The sequence below is a fragment of the Podarcis erhardii genome (genome assembly GCF_964252035.2).
Source record: "Podarcis erhardii genome assembly, chromosome: 14".
NCBI lineage: Eukaryota > Metazoa > Chordata > Lepidosauria > Squamata > Lacertidae > Podarcis > Podarcis erhardii.
Window position 1 is genome coordinate 16,882,937 of NC_138503.1, and position 24,331 is coordinate 16,907,267.

Consider the following 24,331-nt stretch of genomic DNA (forward strand, 5'->3'; position numbering starts at 1 on the left):
AACCCCGTTGCAGGCATCCAAATTAAAAAGGAGGAAAGGTGTGCGTGTGTGTGTGTGGAGGGAGGCGGGACCCAGGGCTTCCCCCGGCTGCAATTAAAACCTCGCTTTCTGCTGCAGTTTAGACCGTTTCTCTTTTCTTTCCATCGGAAGGTTAGGTCCCCTCTTTTTTTCCTTTTTAAAGGGACACTGTCAGCCCAAGCCACACCCCTCCTGCCTTCCCCTCTGCTGCCGGTGCTGCTCGCAGGAAGCGCCGCGCGTGGCTCCTTGGGCCGGCGCAAACGTCCCTCCCTCCCTCCCCCCATAACCCGGGGCCAGCAATTTATCCTCCTTGCGTAAAAATCACCGCACCCCGAATGGATAGAGAGAGATCCCTTGGGGAACGAGGAGAAAGGAACCTCCTTTTCCGGATGGGAAACGGATTTGCAAGCGCTCCGTTTGCAATGCCGCAAGAGCCATTAAATGTCATGTTGGGTCCGCGCTGACTTGATGAATGCGCGGAAGATTTTCTATGTAGACATAGACAGATCGACAGCGTTGCTTTTTCTTTCTTTCCTTCTTTCTTTCTGGATCTTCTCTCTCTCTCTTCCCACCCCCCTCCTTTATTGTTCTGCATTAGACAACAAAGAAAAGGAGCCTTGCCTTAGAGGGGCGGGGCCAAGCAGCCCAGCCGGCCCGCCCCCCTCCGCCGGGCCCGGCCAATCGGCTCCTCCAGCGGCGCTGTCGGCGGCTCCCCTCGGCTCGCTCGCTTTTCCCGGCCGCTTACGCTGCGGCGCTCTGATTTCTCCTCCCCTCCCCCGCTCCCCTTTCCCCAGCGCTGTCTGGCTGCAGCAGAGGCTCAGACAGAAAAGAGGAGGAGGAGAAAGCGAGCGAGCGAGAGAGAGAGAGAAAGGGGGAGAGGAGGAGAGGGAGAGAGAAATCGCTGAGTGAGTGGAAGCTGGGAGGGGCTCCTTAAAGAAACGCCTGCCATCGCGGCCAGCAAAGGAACTCAAGGGGGGGAGCCAAAAGCACCGGAGCGCTTCTCTCTATTCTCTGCACGCGCCCCCCCGTGCGCCCCCCCCGGCGGAGGAGGAGGAGGAAGAAGAAGAAGAAAAAGGGAAAAGCTTGGGGGGGAGTCTTGGTGGGGTATTTTTTCCCTCATTTTCTTGGAAAGCATCTTATAAACCGGATTGCACGGGGGGGGGGCTTCTTCTCTTTTTTTAAAGCGGCGCGCAAGGAAATTACAATCTGAGCATTTTTGCCCGTTTTGTTTTGTTCTGAGCCAGCATCCAGGATCTGCTTGCCGGGCTTCTCCAACCGCTTCCTCGTCTGCCGTTTGCTGGCCATCTGCCTTGGCTGTTTCCTTTGTGTCTGCTTTCCACCTCCCCCCTTCTCCTGGTGTGTGTGTGTGTGTGTGTGTGTGTGTGTTGGTGCTGCTTCCCTTCCCTGCTTCCCTCCCTCCCCACCCCCGCCCCCCACTCCTGATCCGAGAGCGCAGGAGGGAAAGGAAGCGGAGGGCGCGATCCCCCCACATCCACCCGGGACTATGCCCAGCTCCTTGTTTGCCGACATGGAGAGGAATGGGAGCGGAGGAGGCGGCGGTGGAGGAGGAGGAGGCGGGGAGACCCTGGATGACCAAAGAGCCCTTCAGATCGCTTTGGATCAGCTCTCCCTGCTGGGCTTGGACAACGACGAGACGGGCTCCCTTTACGACAACGAGCCGCGCAAGAAGAGCGTGAACATGACCGAATGCGTCCCGGTGCCCAGCTCGGAGCATGTCGCCGAGATCGTGGGCAGGCAAGGTGGGGGCTTGGCTCGATCGTCTTTGTGTGTGTGTGCGTGCGTGTGAGATGTGTGGTGGGAATCGAGGGGAGGTTTTTTGCTGCTTCTCTCTAGCTGCTGTCTCCTCCCTGTGTTTCTGTGGATGCCTTTTGCCTCCGAGATGCCAACACGGCTCGCCCCCTCGAGTCCAAATTGCAGGCTTGTGATGATGGCTAACCTGGCCGCCTCTTCTCGACACCCTTCTCTCTCTCCCTCCCTCCCTCCCCCGCCGCCACTTCCACTCTAGACAAAGAAAGTGAAGCAGAGTGGAGGACGCCTTTCGCATCCAGATGTTTGCGCCTCATCTCGCAGCACAAACCCTCCCCCTTTTATGCCCCCCCCAACCCCTTCTGATTTGATTCTGTGTGCGCAAAAATGCAAGCGGATGCTGGTCAGTGCGCGCGCCTTTATTTGTCAATAGTTAGGCATCGATGGGTGGTTCCTTACAGGCAACGGCAAGGAGGTGAACAATGGGGGGGGGGGTAGGTTCAAAGCATCTGCATTACGAAGCGGGTGTCTTCAAGTGGGCTGCTGCTGCTGGTACCTTTTTGTATTTCTCGGTGTGTCTGTGTATGTCATCCCCGTCGGGCTTTCTTCCACCCTCCCTCCCCCCAGCCCCCTTCCCCAGGTCCCCTTCCCCTCCCCTGGAATGTGCGGAACACGAGTGTGGATTTATTAATTTTATTATATATATAAAAAGGGGGCGTTGCATATTTGGGTTGCCCGCTTGCGATGGATGCAATGTGGCCGCTCACTTCGCGTCTCATAGCGTGGTTGCGTTGGGTGTGGGGAGGTGTTTTGGTATTGTTGTCTCTCTGCCGCCCCACCCCCCTGCAACTTATTATCACCGAGATCCTGGGCAAATAACGTTTTGGGGCTTTATTGTTTGTTTGTTTGTTTTGGCCAATGGGAATATTGGTTGGTTCGAGGTGCGGAGATGGGTGTGTTCCTGTGTCAAAAAGCTGGCATGGTTGTGATGACTTGCAAATGGAACTCGACGTGGATGAAATGTTGGACCAAGAGGCAGGTTGGCTTGGTGGCCCCCCTCGTCCAGCTGCTGCACCCCGAAAAGCTGGAGTAGATATAACCGTGTTTCCTTCCTCTTTTTCCTCCCTCCCCTCCCCTCTCCCTCCCCCTCCCCCTGCCTTATCTCAGGTTGTAAAATCAAAGCGTTGCGGGCCAAAACCAACACCTACATCAAGACCCCGGTCCGCGGGGAGGAGCCGCTCTTCGTTGTCACGGGCAGGAAGGAAGATGTGGCCATGGCCCGGAGGGAGATCATTTCGGCGGCAGAACACTTCTCCATGATCCGCGCCTCCCGGAACAAAAACACCGTGCTCAACGGCACGGTGCCCAGCCCGCCCAACCTGCCGGGCCAAACCACCATCCAAGTGCGGGTCCCTTACCGGGTGGTGGGCCTGGTGGTGGGGCCCAAGGGGGCCACCATCAAGCGCATCCAGCAGCAAACGCACACCTACATCGTGACGCCCAGCCGCGACAAAGAGCCCGTCTTCGAGGTGACCGGCATGCCGGAGAACGTGGACCGCGCGCGGGAGGAGATCGAGGCGCACATCGCCATGCGCACGGGCGGCATCATCGAGCTCACCGACGACAACGACTTCCACGCCAACGGCACCGACGTGGGCTTCGAGCTGGCCGCCGGCGGCGCCGGGAGCCTCTGGAGCAAGCCCACGCCGCCCCCTCCGCCGCCGCCCCCTCCTCCTCCGCCTCCCCCGCCGCCGCCCTCCTCTTCCAGCATCACCCCGACGCCGGGCCGCAAGCCCTTCTGCAGCTACCGCAACGACAGCTCCAGCTCGCTGGGCAGCGCTTCCACCGACTCGTACTTCGGCAACGGCGTCGGAGGAAGCGGCGGCAGCAGCGCCCGCTTGGCCGACTACAGCCCGCCCAGCCCGTCGCTCAGCTTCCCGCACCACAACGGCAACAACAACAACAACGGCTACGGCGTCTATGGCGGCGGCGGCGGCGGCGGCGGCGAGGTGCTCTCGTCGCCCGACTGCTGCGCCTCCGAGCTGCCGCCCTTCGATTCCCCGCCCGGCTTCGACTTGGCGCCGGCGCCTCCGCCGGGCGCGCCTCTGCTCTGGTCCCAGTTCGAGCGCGGGCCCTCGTCGCCCGGAGCCGTCGCGTTTCCCGCCGGTGGCGGCGGCGGCGCGCCTCCGTCCAACGCCAACCTGGCCTTGCTGGTGAGCAGCGGAGGGCCGAGGCGGGGCGCCGGGCCGCCCCCGCCCCCGCCTCCTCCTCTCCCCACGCGCCTCTCCCCGCCTCTGCACGTCGGGGCGGGAGGCGTGGCGCTGGAGCAGCACCCGCTGGCGAGGCGGGTGCGCAGCGACCCGGGCGGCCGCCTCATCGCCGCCGCCGTGGCTGCCGCTGCTGCCGCCGCCGCGGCCGCTGCCGCCGCTTCCTCGCCGTCCGCCCCGTCGTCGTCGTCGTCGCCTTGCTCCTACCCTCTGTACGCCAACGGGCTGGGCTGCCACTTGCCGGGCCTGCCGTCGGATTCGTCGGCGTCGTCGTCCTCGTCGTCCAGCTCCTCTTCCAGCTCGTCGTGCTCGTCGTCGGGGCTGCGGAGGAAAGGCAGCCGCGACTGCTCCGTGTGCTTCGAGAGCGAGGTGATCGCGGCGCTGGTGCCCTGCGGCCACAACCTCTTCTGCATGGAGTGTGCCAACCGCATCTGCGAGAAGACGGAGCCCCAGTGCCCCGTGTGCCACAGCGCCGTCACTCAGGCCATCCGGATCTTTTCCTAAGGGTCCCCAACCCGCGACCCCTCCCTCCCTCCCTCCTTCCCTCCCTCTCATGGGTGCCAACTTGAATTAAAAAATGGGTGTAGACGTGTGCCAGGCCAGCTGCACCCTGCATAATGGATCACAAGGCATGGGGTGCCAACTTGAATGAAATATTGGGGGCCCCAGGCAAGCCCCACCCCACGTCATCGATCACATGATGCGGTGCATGCACCCCATTTGAAGGGCAATGCCCACCAATTTTAGGGGGCCCGTCCCCATCAATTATTTTATGAGGGCAAAGACCCCTCAGAGTTGGCTACTGTGATGCACCCCATAAACTTTTGGGTGGCCCAGCTCCCTCAAATACTTTATTGGGGGGGGCAAAGGGACCTCGACCTCTCGGAGTTGGCTCCTATGCTCCCTCTTTCTCTCCCCCCCCCACACACAGACAAGCAACCTCCTCTTCTTCAAAAGGTCTTCTACTTGCCTATATACATGCATATAAATATATATAATATCTGTGTCGAGCTTTTAAAGCTGCAGTATCCGCACATCCCAAAAATAATATAAATAATAACAGAGCGGGGGGGACGGGGTGGGGTGGGGGAACCTGACTTTTTGCAGGATGGTGACCATCTTGGTTTTTGAAAAAATAACTTCTGTTTTTGTTTCCTTGCATTCTTGAGTGTGCTGTAGCTTAGGAATGGGTTTAAGGGGGATGTTTGTGACAGCTGGTGCATGCTATAAATATTAAGGAACGACATTCTAGTAATAGACTAGTTTTTACACTTTCTCTTAAGGCCAAGCTTCCAAATCAAATGATCTCTCTCTCTCTCTCTCTCTCTCTCTCTCTCTCTCTCTCTCTCTTTTCTCTCTTCTCTTTTTCTCCCTCCTCCCCAAATTAAAATAGGAAATGCATATGGATTATGATGGCGTGTGAACAGTTAGTATAATGTGCTGGTAGTTGGTAGATTGCTTATTGAGAAATAAATCTATGGATGGATAACTTTTCTTGAATGTTCTCGAAAGGGCAAGATTTTTTCCTGTGAATTTTTAATAATAATAATAATGATAATAATAATAATGAACTTATGATACTGCAGCTTTATCAAAGAAAAAAAGAAGAAAAAAAGGAAACTGTAACATATCTCTTATATATATTAAAACGTTTAAAGGTTTTAAAGATAAATTGCATTAATACAGATTGAAGTATTTTATTCTTTTTTGACTTGAAAAATTATATTTCATATTGCAAAGATGTTTACAAGTATTTTAATTTAAGTTCAGTGAACTTTTTTGTAGCTGGGTTAAATCTTTTTTATTTTTTGGTATGGCCTTATGGCAAAGAACACTGTATTATTTTACTATCACACAATTGTGAATGGAATTGCAAAACCATAAAATGTGTAATACTTTGAACAGTATTCTGTTGGGATGGAGATTTTTTATAGGTTCAGAAAAAAAGAAATCTTTTAAATCTGCTTCACCCAGCATATTTTCTATTCAGTGATATAAAGCATATTTTATTCTATATTATTACAAAAAAATGGAAGCGTTTAAGCATAAGTCAAAAGGAACTGTTGATGCTTTCTAACATTTGTATAAATAGAATTCAGTGGAAATTACAAAAAAATTCTGTTGCACCACTATAGTTTAGTATTTCTATTTTAATACATTTGTTTACCACTTGTTTATGTATATGTAGGTGATGTTACTTGATCTTAAATGTACTTTACTGAGCAAAGTTTAAAAACAAAGTATATTTTATTTTATGATAAAGGGCCTTTAACCTCATGGTCAGATACTAATATTATATTTGCTGAGACAAGATTTGAAATTGTATCAAGAGTTTTATTTTTCTGACATTTAAAGTTCTACATAATAAAGGTAAAACTTAAGTAATGGTGCTACTTCATGTTTTTTTAAGTATTTCTATATAAATAAAATATTACAGAAAAGCATCTGGTGTTGTGGTTAGATTTTGGTGGTTGTTTTATTGCGTTCTTTTATGGTGGGGAGAAGGCAATGTCTCTTTGATCTGAGGTTACTGCTTCGGAAAGTCTTTATCAGGGATGTTCTGCACATTGCCTGGGGGAAAACCTGAGTTTGCCACCAAGTCTAAGTTTGGCAAGGAGCCCTAGTGAATCCTCACTCTCAGACAAGTCCCCTTTGGTTTTCTTTTTTTAAAATGAAGTGTTTCAGAAGAAGCTTTGAGTGTGGTCCTAAGAATGCAACAAACTTGCATTTGCAACCTTGCAAATAAGTGTATCCTAACCTTGTAAATTAAGTGTATCCTGTTGTGTGACGTGGCCCCAGTTGCTTCCCATATTAACTTCCATTCTTTCTGTGTGTGCAGACTGCAGGCCTGACGCCGCTTGTGACATCATTTGACCCATCAGGCTGAAAACGGAGGGGTTGCCAAGCCCGTGGCAGAGCACAATGTATGACTGGTGGGCTGAGTTTTTGCCTGGAGGGTCACAACAGGGGATGGTAGGTCACATTCATTCTAAGAGTAGCTTTTGGGACCTAATGAAATGAGTTTCTGGCTTTGGGGGGAATGTCCCAGAGTAGCTAGGATTCCTGTTCCCCCTTTCCTATGTTTTGATAAAGTTTTTTTTTTGAAGTTTGCATCTTGAGTTTGCTGCAGTTAAGGCTGCTTTGATCTCAAAGACCTGTTGTGTGTACCATATGAAAGGTAAAGGGACCCCTGACCATTAGGTACCGTCGTGGCTGACTCTGGGGTTGTGGCGCTCATCTCGCTTTATTGGCCGAGGGAGCCGGCGTACAGCTTCCGGGTCATGTGGCCATCTTGACTTAAGCCGCTTCTGGCGAACCAAAGCAGCACACGGAAACACCGTTTACCTTCCCGCCGGAGTGGTACCTATTTATCTACTTGCACTTTGATGTGCTTTTGAACTGCTAGGTTGGCAGGAGCAGGGACTGAGCAACGGGAGCTCACCCCGTCATGGGGATTCGAACTGCCGACCTTCTGATCGGCAAGTTCTAGGCTCTGTGGCTTAACCCACAGTGCCACCCGCGTCCCATATGAAATGTACCTGTATCATAAAAAAACTCCTCAATGTGTACTCTTGTTGCAATCCAGGTATCACACTTGCATGTGCTGGTGTGTTACTCATGGTCAGCACAGCTGGATCAGAAAACCAGAAGTGCAGCCTGATCTTTTAAGGTTAGCTTTGTTATCCCTGATCCGGCCAATTGCCTATTTAGCAGTAGAAGAGGGAGCTGGCAGAAGTTCCATATCTCCTTTGAACAGGCGGTCAGCATTGACAGCCCCAGTGATGCAAGCCTTTGGGGCAGGCATAGGCAAACTCCGGCCCTCCAGATGTTTGGGACTACAATTCCCATCATCCCTGACCACTGGTCCTGTTAGCTAGGGATGATGGGAATTGTAGTTCCAAACATCTGGAGGGCCGGAGTTTGCCTATGCCTGCTTTGGAGCTATAAGTGAAGTACTGTATGTATGGCAGCCTTCCTGACTGAGTGCTCTTCACATCTCTGGACTTGCAACTCCCTGACTATTGGTTATGCTGGCCAAAGCTGATGGGAGCTGCAGTCCAGCATCCCCTGAAGGCCACCAGGTTGGGCCACATAGCTGGAGAAGAACCTTTATCTGAAACACAGATGGGCAAGAGTTTGTGACTCTTCAGAAGTTGTTGAGCTACATCTTCTGTTGTCTGACCATGTCAGCTGGAGCTGATGGGACTTGGGGAGTCTGACAATGCTTTGAGGGCCAAAACCTCCCCATTCATAGATTTATAACTGGATTTATCTGCAAGCTATCAGAGTAGATCAGGTCTGTGAGCAGGATTTGAACTATGAGTGGCGGAAGGAATCAGGAGATTACAGGATTGTTACCTTATAAGACTGAGACGATAGGGTGCAGCAAGGAGGGGATAAATTAAAAAACACAATGGAAAACAGGGTGGGAAGTCTGCAAAACAAAAGAAAAAATTATTATGTATTGGAGTGTACATGTGAAATTTTTGACAATTTAATAAAATGTAACCAGGCGCCTTCTGTGCCAACTTTTAAATGCATATGTGGGCATTTCAGAGTACATCCCCCTACTGTGGGGTTCTGATGTTATTTTTTAATTCTTTTGCTTTTGGCTTGCTTTTAACTTTTTATGCTTTTCTATTGTAAACTGCTATGATGTATTTATGATACAGCAGTATTTTATAAATGAATAAGTAGACAAACAACCCTGTGAGGTAAGTCAGGCTGAGAGGCAGCGATTGGATCAAGGTCACCCAGTGAACTTCATGGTTGATTGGGGGTTTGAACCCTTGTCTCCCAGACTAACCTCTACATGACACTAGATGGGCCATTGTTATGTTCCAGCAGGCTGTTTCTATTTTATTACATGGCACAGCTCATTACAACTGCTACATCAGGCAGAAAGATAATTAAGTGGTCCACTCAGACCCTCAGCAATTTTCAAGTAGCCTATATTGGAGAACATTTGGGGGTAGATCATTCAGATTCCTTTTGGCTTGTAGGCCTAGTTGCGATAGCAGATGAGGTGGCAAAGCTATTCCTAGACTGTACTATAGTTCTATTCATAGGCTATACAGTGGACACTTGGGTTGCGAACGTGATCCATGCGGGAGGCAAGTTCGCAACCCGCAGTGCCGTGTCTGCGCACGCATGGGTCACGATTTGACGCTTCTGTGCATGCACAAAGTGCGATTTAGTACTTCTGTGCATGTGTGAGCGCCGAAACCCGGAAATAACCTGTTCCGGTATTTCTGGGTTTGGTGCGGTGCGCAACCCGAAAATGTAGAACTGGAAGTGTCTGTAACCCGAGGTATGACTGTACTACAGTGGTACCTCTGGTTACGTACTTAATTCATTCTGGAGGTTCGTTCTTAACCTGAAACTGTTCTTAACCTGAAGCACCACTTTAGCTAATGGGGCCTCCCACTGCTGCTGCACCGCAGCGGCGCAATTTCTGTTCTCATCCTGAAGCAAAGTTCTTAACCCAAGGTACTATTTCTGGGTTCGCAGAGTCTGTAACCTGAAGTGTATGTAATCTGAAGCGTATGTAACCCGAGGTACCACTGTATACTATACTATTTTAGATTGCAGCAAGGAGGGGCAGTTTCACATAATTGAATGTCCCCCGCCCCTGCATTTTTAAATAACCCAACTCTGATTAAAAAGTGATGTTAGGGAGAGGAGGGTTTCTAGTCCATCCTCCTCCCTGAGGTACTAGATTTCTGTGTGCAGGGAAACTTCCCTTTGGGGAAGGATTCAGTCATGCAATTTCCTTCCACCATTAGCTGTCCTCAATTTGCAAAGGAAAAAAAGGTGTTGCTTGAAAATATCCCAGAAAACCAACATCGCAGCATTGCTTATGCTTTTATTTAACCTCACGATGGTGTGTTTTTCTTTCTTGCAGCAGAATGTCAACATTCTGGTGCCTGTGACTTTCTGCTTGTCAAGGCAAAATAATTTTGTTACGCAGCGTGTTGTGGGCGCAGGGGTCTCGCTCTTAAAGGGTGGCAGTTCTAGAGCACCCCGGCTCCTCTGTAGCAGGAGTCCTCAGAGAAGACACGCTGCGTTTTGCCTGGGATCGTCCCGCTCTGACACTGAGAAGCAGTCTTAAGCCCAACTACTGCAACCACGACCCTCATAAACCATGTGGATGTGCACAGGTGTGACCTCATTCAGCTGGGTGCATAGACACGTGTGCATGTATGCATTGCTGCCTGATACTGAATCAGATTATTGGTGGAATTGAATGAAACAGTAATAATAATAATAATAATAATAATAATAATAATAATAATAATGGAGGGTGTATGATGCAGGAGTGCACACCCAGGCCTTGAAACAACATGTGCCATTAACAACAACTTGTTCCTTGCCGTGCACTGAAGCCACTTTTGGCTTGTGTGGTTTAATCTGAGTGGTAGGTTGCAATGTGCTTATTAGGTAGGTGAGTCTTTGGAGAATGGTTTGGGGCTGGCCTTGGGATAGATGCTGGGCTTTTAATAGTTCTGATGGCTCTCTTGATGGTTCTGGTGGGTTTTGGAAGCCAAGCAAGTATCTCTTTGGCTATGGCAGATTACTCAAGAGCTGTGCCCCCGCAGGACTGTCCCTCACAAGAGCAGCCCAATTGCTTGGGTTTGCTTTGGGTTCTCTATTTTTCCGTCTAGGCCAGTGGGATTTCTTCCTGCTTTCAGCAAGCATTTGCTTCCCTCAGCTCTTGTTATTTTGATGTGAGAAACGCGTATTTGATCAAACGTCTGGTGAGATCATTGCCGCTAGTGTATATTTGTAGTTCAGGAGGGAGTATACACTGGACATTGTGCAAAAAGTAGAATAAAATAGCACTAGGTAAGGTAAAGGTACCCCTGTCCGTACGGGCCAGTTGTGTCTGACTCTAGGGTTGTGCGCCCATCTCACTTAAGAGGCCGGGGGCCAGCGCTGTGCGGAGACACTTCCAGGTCACGTGGCCAACGTGACGAAGCTGCTCTGGCAAGCCAGCACCAGCACAGCACAGGGAAACACCGTTTACCTTCCCGCTATAAAGCGGTACCTATTTATCTACTTGCACTTAGGGGTGCTTTCGAACTGCTAGGTGGGAGGAGCTGGGACCGAAAGATGGGAGCTCATCCCGCCGCGGGGATTCGAACCGCCGACCATGCGATCGGCAAGCCCTAGGCACTGAGGTTTTACCCACAGCGCCACCCGCGTCCCAAAAATAGCACTATAACCCCATTAAAGACCTTTGAATCAATTTCATTGCATGGGTTTTTGGTCAATTTAATCTATTGGGTTTGAATTTGCACGTGCATAAAAACATTTTTCCTGAAGAAAAGAAGCATGCTTCCTTTTGCTTCAAAGAGGTAAGTATGTATATGTGAATCAGTTAGGCATCTCACTGCACATGTACCATTTAGAACACATAACCTCTCCCAAATAATCCAGGGAACTATAGTTTGCTAAGGGTGCTGGGGCTTTGTCAGGTTAAACTACAGTTCCCAGGATCCTCCAGGGCAGGCTTGGCCAAACTTGGCCCTTCAGATGTTTTGGGACTACAACTCCCATCATCCCTAGCTAACAGGACAAGTGGTCAGGGATGATGGGAATTGTAGTCCCAAAACAGCTGGAGGGACACGTTTGGCCATGCCTGCTCTAGGGGAAGCCATTTGCTTTAAATATGCTTTAAATGTATGTTGCATATTAAGTCTTGGGCCATTTCCAGACAAGCTGTGGACTGGATAATTTATCCCAATTTGTTTTGTGCAAAATTTGTGGGCCGGTTAGACAATACCCGCTTTCTATTGAGCATCCATTCTGATTTGATTGCAGGGGGGTTAGATAATTTTGCATCATGCAAATGTTATCCCACACTTTCTGGTGTATTTTCCCATTGCTTTCTTTGTTGCAGAATGTCAGATTTTGAACGGTGGAGTGGAGAAGTGGCTTTTTGTGCAAGAGCTCCAAGGTCCACTTTAAATTACACAACTGAATTTGTTTGGATGCAATAACCAAATAAGTATATATCCACACATAGCATATATATGTATATTAATAATATTATACATGATCAATACACTTAGTAAGTTATTGAACATATATTATAAAAATATATGTTGACTTGAACTTGTAATAAATGTAATGAACATTGACCATTATTCTAGAGATCTGCTATGCTGCTCATTTCTCTCTTTCCTTATATATGTGATTTTCAAATATGTTGTTATAGTCAATCTAGTCTGTTGCTGGTGGCGCTGTCTTCCCCCGCCCTCCAGACTTTGTTGTTGTTTAGTTGTTTAGTCGTGTCCGACTCTTCGTGGCCCCATGGACCAGAGCACGCCAGGCACATCTGTCTTCCACTGCCTCCCGCAGTTTGGTCAAACTCATGCTGGTAGCTTCGAGAACACTGTCCAACTATCTCGTCCTCTGTTGTCCCCTGCTCCTTGTGCCCTCTATCTTTCCCAACATCAGGGTCTTTTCCAGGGAGTCTTCTCTTCTCATGAGGTGGCCAAAGTACTGGAGCCTCAGCTTCAGGATCTGTCTTTCCAGTAAGCACTCAGGGCTGATTTCCTTCACAATGGACAGGTTTGATCTTCTTGCAGTCCATGGGACTCTCAAGAGTCTCCTCCAGCACCATAATTCAAAAGCATCAATTATTCGGCAATCAGCCTTCTTTATGGTCCAGCTCTCACTTCCATACATCACTACTGGGAAAACCATAGCTTTAACAATACGAGCAGCAACACACAATTTACCAGCAGCTAATAAATTTAAAAAAAATTCTAAGTCAGCCTCTAGCAGTCTTAGAGGCTGACTTAGAAATTGTTTTAAATAACCTTTCAAATATTCAGAAATTGTATTTTAGACCAGTTTAACAATAAATAGCCAGTCTTTTATAACAACAGATTTCCTATAGCATGCCAAGAAATTTGGGCCACATACATTTAAAGCACTACAATACCACTTAACTCTTTAGCTTCCCCTAAGTAATTTTGGGGAGCTGGAGTTCGCTAAGGGTGCTGAGAGTTAGGAGACTGCTTTTCCCGTCACAGAGTTACAGTACCCATAATGGCAGGGGTGCCAACTTGAATAAAATATTGGGGGGGGGCAGGTAAGCCCTGTCCCACATAATCAGTCACGTGATGTAGTTCACAGACACCATTTGAATGACAATGCCTATCTACTTTTGAGAGGCCTGGTCTCTTCAAATATTTTATTGGGAGTGTCTGTGTGAAGCCCCCTCTGCCCCTAGGAGTTGACTCCTATGCATAGTAGTTTAACATCAGTCCACAGAAGGAGAATAGGGGTCTCCTAACAATTCTCAGCACTCTTAACAAACTACAGCTCCCAGAATTGTTTGGGGGAAGGCATGACTGCTTGGCATCATAGTACTTTCAAAGTATGGTGTGAATGTCGCCTTGGATTATGGGGCAACTCCCAAAAAAACATGCAAAAAACCAGTTTGCTTGGCGGGTCAATCTGAGCAACTTTTTGTGAATCACCAACATGTTTTACGTACTCCTTTAGAAGAGTTTGGATTTGATATCCCGCTTTATCACTACCCTAAGGAGTCTCAAAGCGGCTAATGTTCTCCTTTCCCTTCCTCCCCCACAACAAACACTCTGTGAGGTGAGCGGGGCTGAGAGACTTCAGAGAAGTGTGACTGGCCCAAGGTCACCCAGCAGCTGCATGTGGAGGAGCGGGGAAGTGAACCCAGTTCCCCAGATTACGAGACTACCGCTCTTAACCACTACACTGGCTCTTAGTCGGCAGCTGGACAGGCAGAAAGGAAGCAGCAGAAGCTTTCTCTGTCGGTTTATAGCTGAGTGAGAAAAAGGCCCCACTCGCTATATTTTTACATGCGAGGCTGATATTACAGGCAAAGAAACAGGGCTGTGTGTGTGGGGGGGGGACTGACAACTCTAGTGACCATGGATACATTTTAAAATGTTTGTTTTAAAATGAGCTTTTCCAGGTAATGGAGCAACTGGCCACAATCCAGCTCAGAATCACACTTAAGCCTGTTGGTTTCAATAGGCTTAAGTGTACCAAATGATGATGAATTGTGACCACGGACTCTGAATGATTTCTTTCTGTTCTCCTTTGCAAGGATGCTGTAAATAGCTCCACGCTGAGCAGCCTTAAATCAGGCACAGGGTTGCCAACATTTAAACCATGCCTTTTAAATGCATACCCTCCAGCACTTCTCTTATGAAAACAGGGATTTCCCATTCCATAATGATCATTTTACTATCTATACCCCATACATCTTATTGGGTTGCCCCAAGTCACTATGGGCACCTTCCAACCTATATAAAAACATAATAAAATATTAAACATTGGGGGGGGGGGAAACTTCCCTGTACAGGATTGCCTTCAGATGGCTTGGGGGGGGGTGATAACTCCATACCCTTCAACATTTCTCCAATGGAAATAGGGACATCCTAAGGAAAAGCAGGACATTCTGGGATCAAATCTGAAACTGGGACGGCTTTTCTAAATCAGGGATGTCCCTGGAAAATAGGGACACTTAGAGGGTCTATAAATGTAGCAACAGCAGTATGATCCTCATGAAAGTTGTGGTGCACTGTGCTTTTTGTGTCATAAAAAGGTAAAGGGACCCCTGACCATTAGGTCCAGTCGTGGCTGACTCTGGGGTTGTGGCTCTCATCTCACTTTATTGGCTGAGGGAGCCGGTGTACAGCTTCTGGGTCATATGGCCAGCATGACTAAGCTGCTTCTGGCGAACCAGAGCAGCGCACAGAAACGCCGTTTACCTTCCCACCGGAGCAGTACCCATTTATCTACTTGCACTTTTGACGTGCTTTTGAACTGCTAGGTTGGTATACAGTGGTACCTCGGGTTAAGAACTTAATTCGTTCCAGAGGTCCGTTCTTAACCTGAAGCACCACTTTAGCTAATGGGGCCTCCCGCTGCCGCCGTGCCGCCGGAACACAATTTCTGTTCTCATCCTGAAGCAAAGTTCTTAACCCGAGGTACTATTTCTGCGTTAGCGGAGTCTGTAACCTGAAGCATCTGTAACCTGAAGCGTATGTAGCCCGAGGTACCACTGTATAGGGAAGTGTGTTGGTTTTTTTAAAAAATTGTTTAATGTTTTGTCATATATTTATGTACAGTGGTACCTTGGTTCTCAAACTTAATCCATTCCGGGAGTCCATTCGACTCCCAAAACCATTCAAAAAACCATGGCATGGCTTCTGATTGGAAGACAGGTTGGAGGATATGGTAGGATGTCCCGATTTTCATAGGAGGGTATGGAATTATGTGACCGCTGAGCCAAGGAGATAACTAACTATATAACCTTTGGAAGACATCTGAAGGCAACTCTGTATAGGGAAGTTTTAAAAGTTTTAAATATTTTATTATGGTTTTGTATATTCTGGAAGGCGCACAAAGTGGCTGGGCCAACTCACTCAGGTGGGCAGGGTACAATTAATTTATTATTATTATTATGGAATAAGATGTCCCTATTTCCATCGGAGAAATGTCGAAGGATCAGCACTCTGCTCCGAGGGCCTATTACTCTGGGATTATAGGAAACTCTGCTCCCTTCCAGAGACGAAGGGAACAAGAGCCTGCAATTGCTGTTCAAATAAGAACATTCACAAGGAGAGATCAGCCTGGCCTGAACTGGATGTCAATGCTTAATAACTTCCCCACTGTGCTTGGGTCTAAAAGAAGCCTCCTTGTTCCACTGTGTCCTTCGATGCCCCTTTATTTGCATGTCTTGTCTGGGCAGGAGCTATAGCTCAGTGGTAGAGAATCTGCTTTGCATGTTCAAGGTCCCAGGTTCAATCCCAGCCAACTCCAGGTAGGTCTGTGAAAAGACTCCCCTCTGAAACACCGGGAAGTCACTGCCAGCCAGTGTAGACCAAAGTGAACTAGATGGCCCCAGTGGTCTGGCTCAGCCTAAGGCAGCCTCTTAAATTTGGTTTGTAAATCAGATTCCTAGTCTCTCCCCCCTCCCTCCAGATATGAGACCCTCTGCGAGACCCTGATTGTCTGATAGGTGAGTTCAGGGGCGCCATCTAGGGGGGACTGAGGGCCCAAGGGCTTCCGAAATTTTCAAGGAGAGGGACAGACACCCTCAAAATTCTGCAGCAACCATGTGCCGTGCTGATGTCAGTGGCGCAAACCGCATGGTGACATGCCAGCATTTCACACAGCGTGCGTGAGTGACACCAGCACATTGCGCATCTTGGGCACATGTGTGCATGTCACACGGCACCCTCAATTGCAAAGGACAAACTGGCAAGTGAGTGAGATAAAAATATTGTATGTATGTATGTATGTATGTATGTAAATAACATGCATACTTCTAGGTTGGTTGGTTGGTTGATTCTTTCATGCTGCTGTCCCTGCCACTGTTTAAAAGAGAGAATCTGAATGGTTCAGCATTGTTTGAAGACTTGTGGTGTAAATGACTTACTGAAGATACACACATTTATTATTACAGTGGTACCTCGGGTTAAGTACTTAATTCATTCTGTTATGTACTGACGTTCTCACCCTGGGCCAGCAGGAAGATACTGTAGGTAGTTATGCAAATAAGGGATCGAAAGTGACGTTCAGTGATTGGATAGTTTTAGAAAATTGTTACAGTGACATTGTACTGGAGCTCTGTATAAGCAGGCTGACTGAACCCTTCAGTTCAGTTCTGTTCTGGCCTGTGAATAAACAAGAGCTGTTTGAGCTGTGTTGTCTGATATGTTCACCCACAACTTAACACATTCCGGAGGTCCATTCTTAATCTGAAACTGTTCTTAACCTGAGGTACCGCTTTAGCTAATGGGGCCTCCCGCTGCTGCCACGCCATCAGAGCACAATTTCTATTCTCATCCTGAAGCAAAGTTCTTAACCCGAGGTAATATTTCTGGGTTAGCGGAGTCTGTAATCTGAAGCGTCTGTAACCCGAGGTACCACAGTATTTGATATGTGCGTGTTTGTGCAGACCTAGAAAAATACCTCTACTTGTTCAATGCCAGAAGCTATTTTTTGGATGCCAGTTTGAAATGTATAGGTTATCAGCTCTGAGCAGGGCAGAATTAAACATATATATTCTACAAAGAGCAGCATTGTATAAAAAAAAGGGGGGGGGGAGACACTTGGGGTTTTCCTGTTCTGTACAGTTCTCTTGCCCAAAAAATTGGTACTGCCTCTTTAAGGATTTTTAAAACGATGATGATAATGCAAATAGCAATTAAAACCTGCACAGTATAAAGTGCACATAAAAAAATAAAAGCAGAGAAAGAGAAATTAGTATTGCGTTCCCGGGGCTTTAAAGAATCGTACTCTTGAAAGCACTCCACAAATGTTAATTAGTATTATTATTATTATTATAAGTGGGACCTGCAAGAAAAGGTTGCAGCATGAGGTGGCAGCATGGAGTGTTTCAGTTCCCTATTCTAGTCATCCAGTTCTGCCCTCCTGCATGATCCACCATTCCTCCTCCCATTTGGTTTGCCTTTACCCTGTCTGTACATCTGAAAACTTTGAGGTTTTCCCTAAGCCAGCTGATATCTCCTGTTGGTATTGTGGGTGCTGCTGTTTTGGCTGCATAAGCAGAGCACTCACCCTTGAGCATCAGATATAGAGTGAATGAATTTCCCAGCCTCCCTTTCTCTGCTGTTTCTTCCCTGCATCTCTATAACATCCAAATTCTCCTAGTTTTATGATTCCACCCAGGTTACATGCAGTTAAAGCAATGATGCCGACATTTTGCACCATAGCACAACTGCAATTTCAAAAGACGTTCTTCTTGCCAAGGTACAGTACATGTTTTCTCCTTCCACTTCTCGGCTATAAGCTTTTGTTGTTGTCATTAACATTCACAACTCTTTTAGGCAAGACTCTGTTTCCCTGATTTTGCACAAATGTTGCATTATGTGGCAATTTGTCTCCTGAAACGTTCTGCAGTGGTACCTTGGGTTACATACGCTTCAGGTTACAGACTCCGCTAACCCAGAAATATTACCTCGGGTTAAGAACTTTGCTTCAGGATGAGAACAGAAATCATGCAGCGGTGGCACGGCAGCAGCGGGAGGCCCCATTAGCTAAAGTGGTGCTTCAGGTTAAGAACAGTTTCAGGTTAAGAACAGACTTCCAGAACAAATTAAGTTCTTAACCCGAGGTACCACTGTAGTCTGGTTTTGAAAATGTTGACACCTTACTTGAAATCCTGAAAGGCTGCTGTCAAAAAATGTGGAAAGAGATGAGGAATCTCAAGTCTGGGGGACAAATACAGTATGGCCCACCAGGTTCTCTTTCTGGCCCTCAGGGCTCTCTCCAGGCACCTATGTTCTGGATCCCGAAAACAGGGGAAAAAACCAGTAAACATTCAGGGTGGTATTCAACCAACATTCAATCAGCAAAGAACCACTTGAATTCATTAACATGACTAAACTAGGTTGATTAAGTTCAGTGAGTCACACCACACCTGTAATTCTGTGTACCACAATTTAAGAAGCATGTTGACAAGCTGGAACATGTGCAGAGGAGGGCGACCAAGATGATCAGGGGTCTGGAAACCAAACTTTATGAGGAACGGTTGAAGGAGCTGGGTATGTTTAGCCTGGAAAAGAGGAGACTGTGAGGAGATAAGACAGCCATCTTCAAATATCTCAAGGCCTGTCACTTGGAAGAGGGAACAAGCTTGTTTTCTCCTGCTCTGGAGGGTGGGATTCGAACCAATGGCTTCAGGTGACAAGAAAGGAGATTCTCACTAAACATCAGAAGAAACATTCGGACATTGAGAGCTGTTTGACAGTGGAATGGTCTCCTTCAGGAGGTTGTGGACTCTCCTTCCTTGGAGGTTTTTAAGGAGCGGTTGGATGGCCATCTGATGCTTTAGCTGAGATTCCTACATTTCAGTGGGGTTGACTAGATGACCGTTGGGATCCCCTATGATTCTATGAATACTAGCCTTAGCATAGGCGCCAACTCTTAGGGACCATGCCACTTTGGACCCCCATTTTGTGTGTGTGTTTGAAGGGGCTGCCCCCCCCATTGTTCAGAGAGCCGAGGAGGGTGAACGCGGAGCCAGGCGTGGTCTGGCTTCAGTGGTTGGTGGCTCCTCCTGCCACATGCCAAGGGCAGCTTCCTCCATCTTCCCCTTGCATGACAGGGGGAAGGGGTGGACAGGGGCCTCCAGCTGTTAGGACTGCACTAACTCTACATTCTGCTCCACCTTGCAGCACCTCATGACGTTCCTCGTGAGGAACACCCTCCCACCAGATGTCAAAGAGAACAACAACTACAGAGTACCTCGGGTTACATACGCTTCAGGTTACAGACTCCGCTAACCCAGAAATAGTACCTCGGGTTAAGAACTTTGCTTCAGGATGAGAACAGAAATTGTGCCCCCGGCGGTGCGGCAGCAGTGGGAGGCCCCATTAGCTAAAGTGGTACCTCAGGTTAAGAACAGTTTCAGGTTAAGAACGGACCTCCGGAATGAATTAAGTACGTAAGAAGAAGTACCACTATACCAGACTTCTAGAAGACATCTGAAGGCAGCCCTGTTTAGGCAAGCTTTTAATGTTTGTTATATATAATTTTTTTATTAGTTTCCACAGAAAAAAATACATAACACATCACATTTTCAACTTTAACAAATTTTCCAGTTTTGGACTTCCTTCAGCCTCTCTGACAATCATCCAAATTTAATTTTTAAGTACACAGTTCTTAAATTCACTATTGCCTTTCAGAAAACCATTTAAAACCTGTTTTTCTTTTTTGCAATATCTCTTTAACTTTTACAGAGCTTCTTTAAATGCCACTAACGTTATTTCTCTATCACTTATATCTTCCCAATAGTCCACCAACTTTCTCCAGTCCTCGATAAACTTTTGATCTCGTAGATATCTGATCTTCCCTGTCAATTTGTCCAGTTCTGCATAGTCCATCAACTTTGTTCTCCACTCCTCTATTGTTGGTACTTGTTCTTGTTTCCAGTTCTGATGCATTACTGTATTTTAATATTTTGCTGGAAGCCACCCAGAGTTGTTGTTGTTGTTGTTGTTGTGTGCATGACGTCAGGATGCTAGGCTGGGTCCCCGCCATCTTTTCCAGAAATTGGCTCCTCTGACCTTAGTCTGAATGCTTGTCTAATGCCCATGTACCAGCTTTTTTGTTTGGTTCCTTAATGGCTAAATGTCTTAAATTAAACACTTAATGGCTAAAAAGTCAAGCTGTGCCAAGCCACTTCCTTTACGACTTGAGGGCTGGAGGCCAAACATGGCTCTCCAGGCATCTCAACCTGGACTTCAGGCCACACCCTTCACTGCCTCTGCCCCACACCACCCCCTGGCTGCTTTTGCACAACTGAATGTGTCACTGAACTGTAAAAATGCTTCTTGCTCGCCTGAATGGGGAGGGTTGTTCATAGGAACTTCTGACTTTTGAATCAACGGACGGTACAAAAATCAGAGTCACTGCTGTCGCTCCACTCTCTACTGCCTCTGCAGTCCTGGCATGAACCCATTGCAAACATTTCTGGTTCTCTTTGTTGTTATATTGATTACAGGACAGGGCTAGCCTTACTTCTGTTGTCTGTGCTCTGGTAACCTCTGGACTGGATTACTGCAATGCACTGTATGTGGGGCTGCCTTTGAAGATGCTTCAGAAACTGCAGAACTCTGCAGCCAGATTGCTAACTTGGGCATGCCAGCTAAAAACAAAATGGAATGGGTGGGTGGGTGGGTGGCATTCTGTACACGGGAACTGTTGGGTGCTGTTTGGGGTTGTGGCATTTTGTGTGGAACGATCCCGTTCTTCTACGACTTCTCTCTTTCCTGGCGAAAGCAAGGAATGAATATGAAAAAGGAACTCCTCAATGGCTCGGAAGGCTGTAATAAGCTCGTTTCGTTTCGGAGTAAAATGTAATAGCTAATTACATTTTAATTAACTCTCTTCTAGCAACAGCTGTTATAAAGCAGTCTTTTCAAGCTACATTTATTTTTAGTATGTTTTAAAGAACCCATCTATATCTGCATCTATCTAGCATTGCCTCCCCTGCCCCAGTGCTGCTTTGCAGTAGGATCAAGAACAAGTCATGCAGCGTCCATGCAGCTACTGGCAATTGGTTCTAGGAAGGATTGGGAAGGCTGCTAGGTTCCCGATCCAGCCAGGAACATAGGGAGAAACTTCTTGCATGAACTGGTTCCCCGCATCACAGCTGTAAACATGTGTGTGCCGTGGTGGTCCATGAATGACTGCGATGCATGCAAATGGGATAATTTCTCCCTATGCAAATGGGAGATGTAGGAGGTGATTGAGGTTGCAACCACAGGAGGTAGCTCAGGTTAAAGACTTTCTTACTCCCCACAATCCCAGAGACCTGAAATGGATGGAGCGGGGCCCCCCTCAACCACTGGCAGTCTTTAGGCTGTTAAATTTCAGCGGCACCCTGTGCAAAGCTCAAATTCAGTGTGAGGCCACACTATTTATTATTATTATTATTATTACTACTTCCTTTCTTCTTTTTTGAAATTTTGCAACCCTAAGATTTTTCGTCCATGGCAACCACCCCGGGCCTCACCCACACTGTGTGCCACAGGGTTGGCCACTTTGAGAACAGACTGCTGGACTAGAAAGGGCACTAGTCTGATCCGACAAGACAACAACAAGAATCTGCCGACAGCATACAAATCAGTCTGGCTAACATGATCCAAATACACACACACACACACACACACACACACACACACACACTGCTCAAACACACAAACAAATCTCACTACAGTGGTAAAGGTAAAGGGACCCCTGACCATTAGGTCCAGTCGTGACCGACTCTGGGGTTGCGGCGCTCATCTTGCTTTATTGGCCGAGAAGAAGAGTTTGGATTTGATATCCCGCTTTATCACTACCCGAAGGAGTCTCAAAGCAGCTAACATTCTCCTTTCCCTTCCTCCCCCACAACAAACACTCTGTGAGGTGAGTGGGGCTGAGAGACTTCAGAGAAGTGTGACTAGCCCAAGGTCACCCAGCAGCTGCATGTGGAGGAACGGAGACGCGAACCGAGTTCCCCAGATTACGAGTCTACCACTCTTAACCACTACACCACACTGGCTCTCCGAGGGAGCCAACGTACAGCAGCGCACAGCTCTCACCGAGGGAGCCGGCGTACAGCAGCGCACGGAAATGCCGTTTACCTTCCCACCGGAGCGGTACCTATTGATCTACTTGCACTTTTGACGTGTTTTCGAACTGCTAGGTTGGCGGGAGCAGGGACCGAGCAACGGGAGCTCACTCCGTCGTGGGGATTTGAACCACCAACCTTCTGATCGGCAAGTCCTAGGCTCTGTGGTTTAACCCACAGCGCCACCCGCGTCCCCGCTACAGTGGTACCTCGGGTTAAGAACTTAATTCGTCCCGGAGGTCCGTTCTTAACCTGAAACTGTTCTTAACCTGAAGCACCACTTTAGCTAATGGGGCCTCCCGCTGCCGCTGCGCAATTTCTGTTCTCATCTTGAAGCAATGTTCTTAACCCTAGGTACTATTTCTGGGTTAGCGGAGTCTGTAACCTGAAGTGTCTGTAACCTGAAGTGTATGTAACCCGAGGTACCACTGTACAGCCAACCAAAAACAACCAATCACACCCTGGGCCACCCCCAACCTCTCTCACCGCCGAAGAAATTCAACAAGCAAATAGTAAGAGAACCCACACAAGTGACACTGACACAACCCCCCCCACGAAGTAGAAGAATAGAGGCATTGCCACCTGACCCCACCCCACTGACCATTCCCCCTCCCCCTCTTTACCCCTCTTTTCTTCCTAACCTAACACTGCATGTAACACGAATGTCTCACATCAACTGATCTGTAGAAAACGCAACTTGAAAAAATGCACATATTTTTGTAAACTAAGAAACCTTATGATCTTTTGAGAAAAGCTGTGTCTGCAAGAAATTCCCCACTCTGTGCCTTGGAGTCCCAGGTGGGGCCCTATCCTCCTTTGCAACCAGTCAACCTTTTTGTCCATCTGATTGTTGTTCTCTCCTTTTTTTAAAAAAAAGAAAAGAATGAAGGCTGGACCGGATGGAAGGTGGCGTGTTATGAGACACAGCAGAGCAGGCTGTCATTTTTAGCCCAGCAACAACCTCTTTTGGCTGCTACAGGGACAGGGGAGCAGGGCCCATCAATAAACATGCCACAGCAAGATGGGCGATGATTGAAACAGCATGCAGCCCATTGATTTGCGAGGCTCTTGGAGGCATGCGTAATAGGTCGCTATTTCTTCTCTGGAGCAGCTGATTGAATTGCATCAAGCTGAATTCCAGGAGCTGAGCAGGGACTGTATTAGGAGAAATACTAATCGCTGCAGGATTGTTTTACAGATGTCAATAATGCAGGCCGTATACCAGCACCTGACATGCATGGGAACTACTCAACTTTTCTACAGAGGTCCAAATCACACTGGCTGATTTGAAAGAAAATATTTCTCCCCATCTCCTCCTTTCTGTATTTGCAAGAACCCTGGGTAGGAGACCAAAAGCTAAAGGGGAACAGGGAGATTGCATCTTTAACTGCTGGCAAATGCAAGGTGTTGGAAGGAGTGTGCTGACTAGGGATGGGAAAGAAAGGATATTGGGCTGCAATTTTTAAGGGGTGAGAAATCAGTTTTTCTGCCTGAGGGCCGCCTTCCCTCATGGGCAGCCTTCTGAGGGCCACACGTCAGTGGTGGTGGCGCCAGATGGAAAAGCAGGGAGAGGAAAGGATATGATTCGCTTTTTTTCTTCAAATTTTTTTATTGATTTTCCGAATTTATAACAGACATAAACAACAAAAAAAGAAAAACATTACAATATTAAAGAACAAACAAAAAGACAAACATTTATCCTAACTGTTACAATCCCACTTTTGTTACCATTGTTGAATGACTCCCTCAAATCCCCCTAGCTGAGTTTCTGTAAGACTCATTGTAGCAGCTTTCCAATACTATTATCAAATAAACTTAACTTGGTCAATTAACATCTTTCTTTCTTTTCATATTAACTTCTGTCCATAGTATTATGCAATTTAACATATTTAACTCCTAGGCCAATCAGGTACTTACAAGTAATTCTACTTATATTATCTTAGCATATTTAACTAAATAATCCTTAAATTTCTTCCATTCATCTTGGTACTCCTCCTCTTTCTGTCATTCTGTCTTTCTGTCCTCCTCTTTCTGTTCGCGGATTCTTCCGGTCAGGTCGGAGAGCTCCCAAAACTCCATCATCTTCATCTGCCATTCCTCCACTGCTGGTATTTCTTGAACTTTCCAATTT

General features: G+C 47.6%; 1 protein-coding gene across 2 annotated transcripts; it reads left to right on the forward strand.

Moving 5' to 3' along the window:
* Window positions 1-1,160: 1,160 nt before the first annotated feature.
* On the forward strand, window positions 1,161-6,496 carry MEX3B (mex-3 RNA binding family member B). Of its 2 annotated transcripts, none has more exons than XM_081838993.1 (2): window positions 1,161-1,778; window positions 2,953-6,496. In XM_081838993.1, the coding sequence occupies exons 1-2, from the start codon at window positions 1,523-1,525 to the stop codon at window positions 4,554-4,556; spliced, it is 1,860 nt and encodes a 619-aa protein (XP_081695119.1). In that variant the 5' UTR covers window positions 1,161-1,522; the 3' UTR covers window positions 4,557-6,496. The 2 variants fall into 2 exon arrangements, with proteins under 2 accessions (XP_081695119.1, XP_081695118.1); XM_081838992.1 differs by lacking the exon at window positions 1,161-1,778 and adding an exon at window positions 1,792-2,824.
* The last annotated feature ends 17,835 nt before the right edge of the window (window positions 6,497-24,331 follow it).

Excerpts from the sequence above, each read along its gene's own strand:
- MEX3B (XM_081838993.1), top strand. The coding sequence starts at position 1,523 with ATGCCCAGCTCCTTGTTTGCCGACATGGAGAGGAATGGGAGCGGAGGA. Across the intron at positions 1,779-2,952 it reads CGAGATCGTGGGCAGGCAAG|GTTGTAAAATCAAAGCGTTG; the intron begins GTGGGGGCTTGG and ends GCCTTATCTCAG.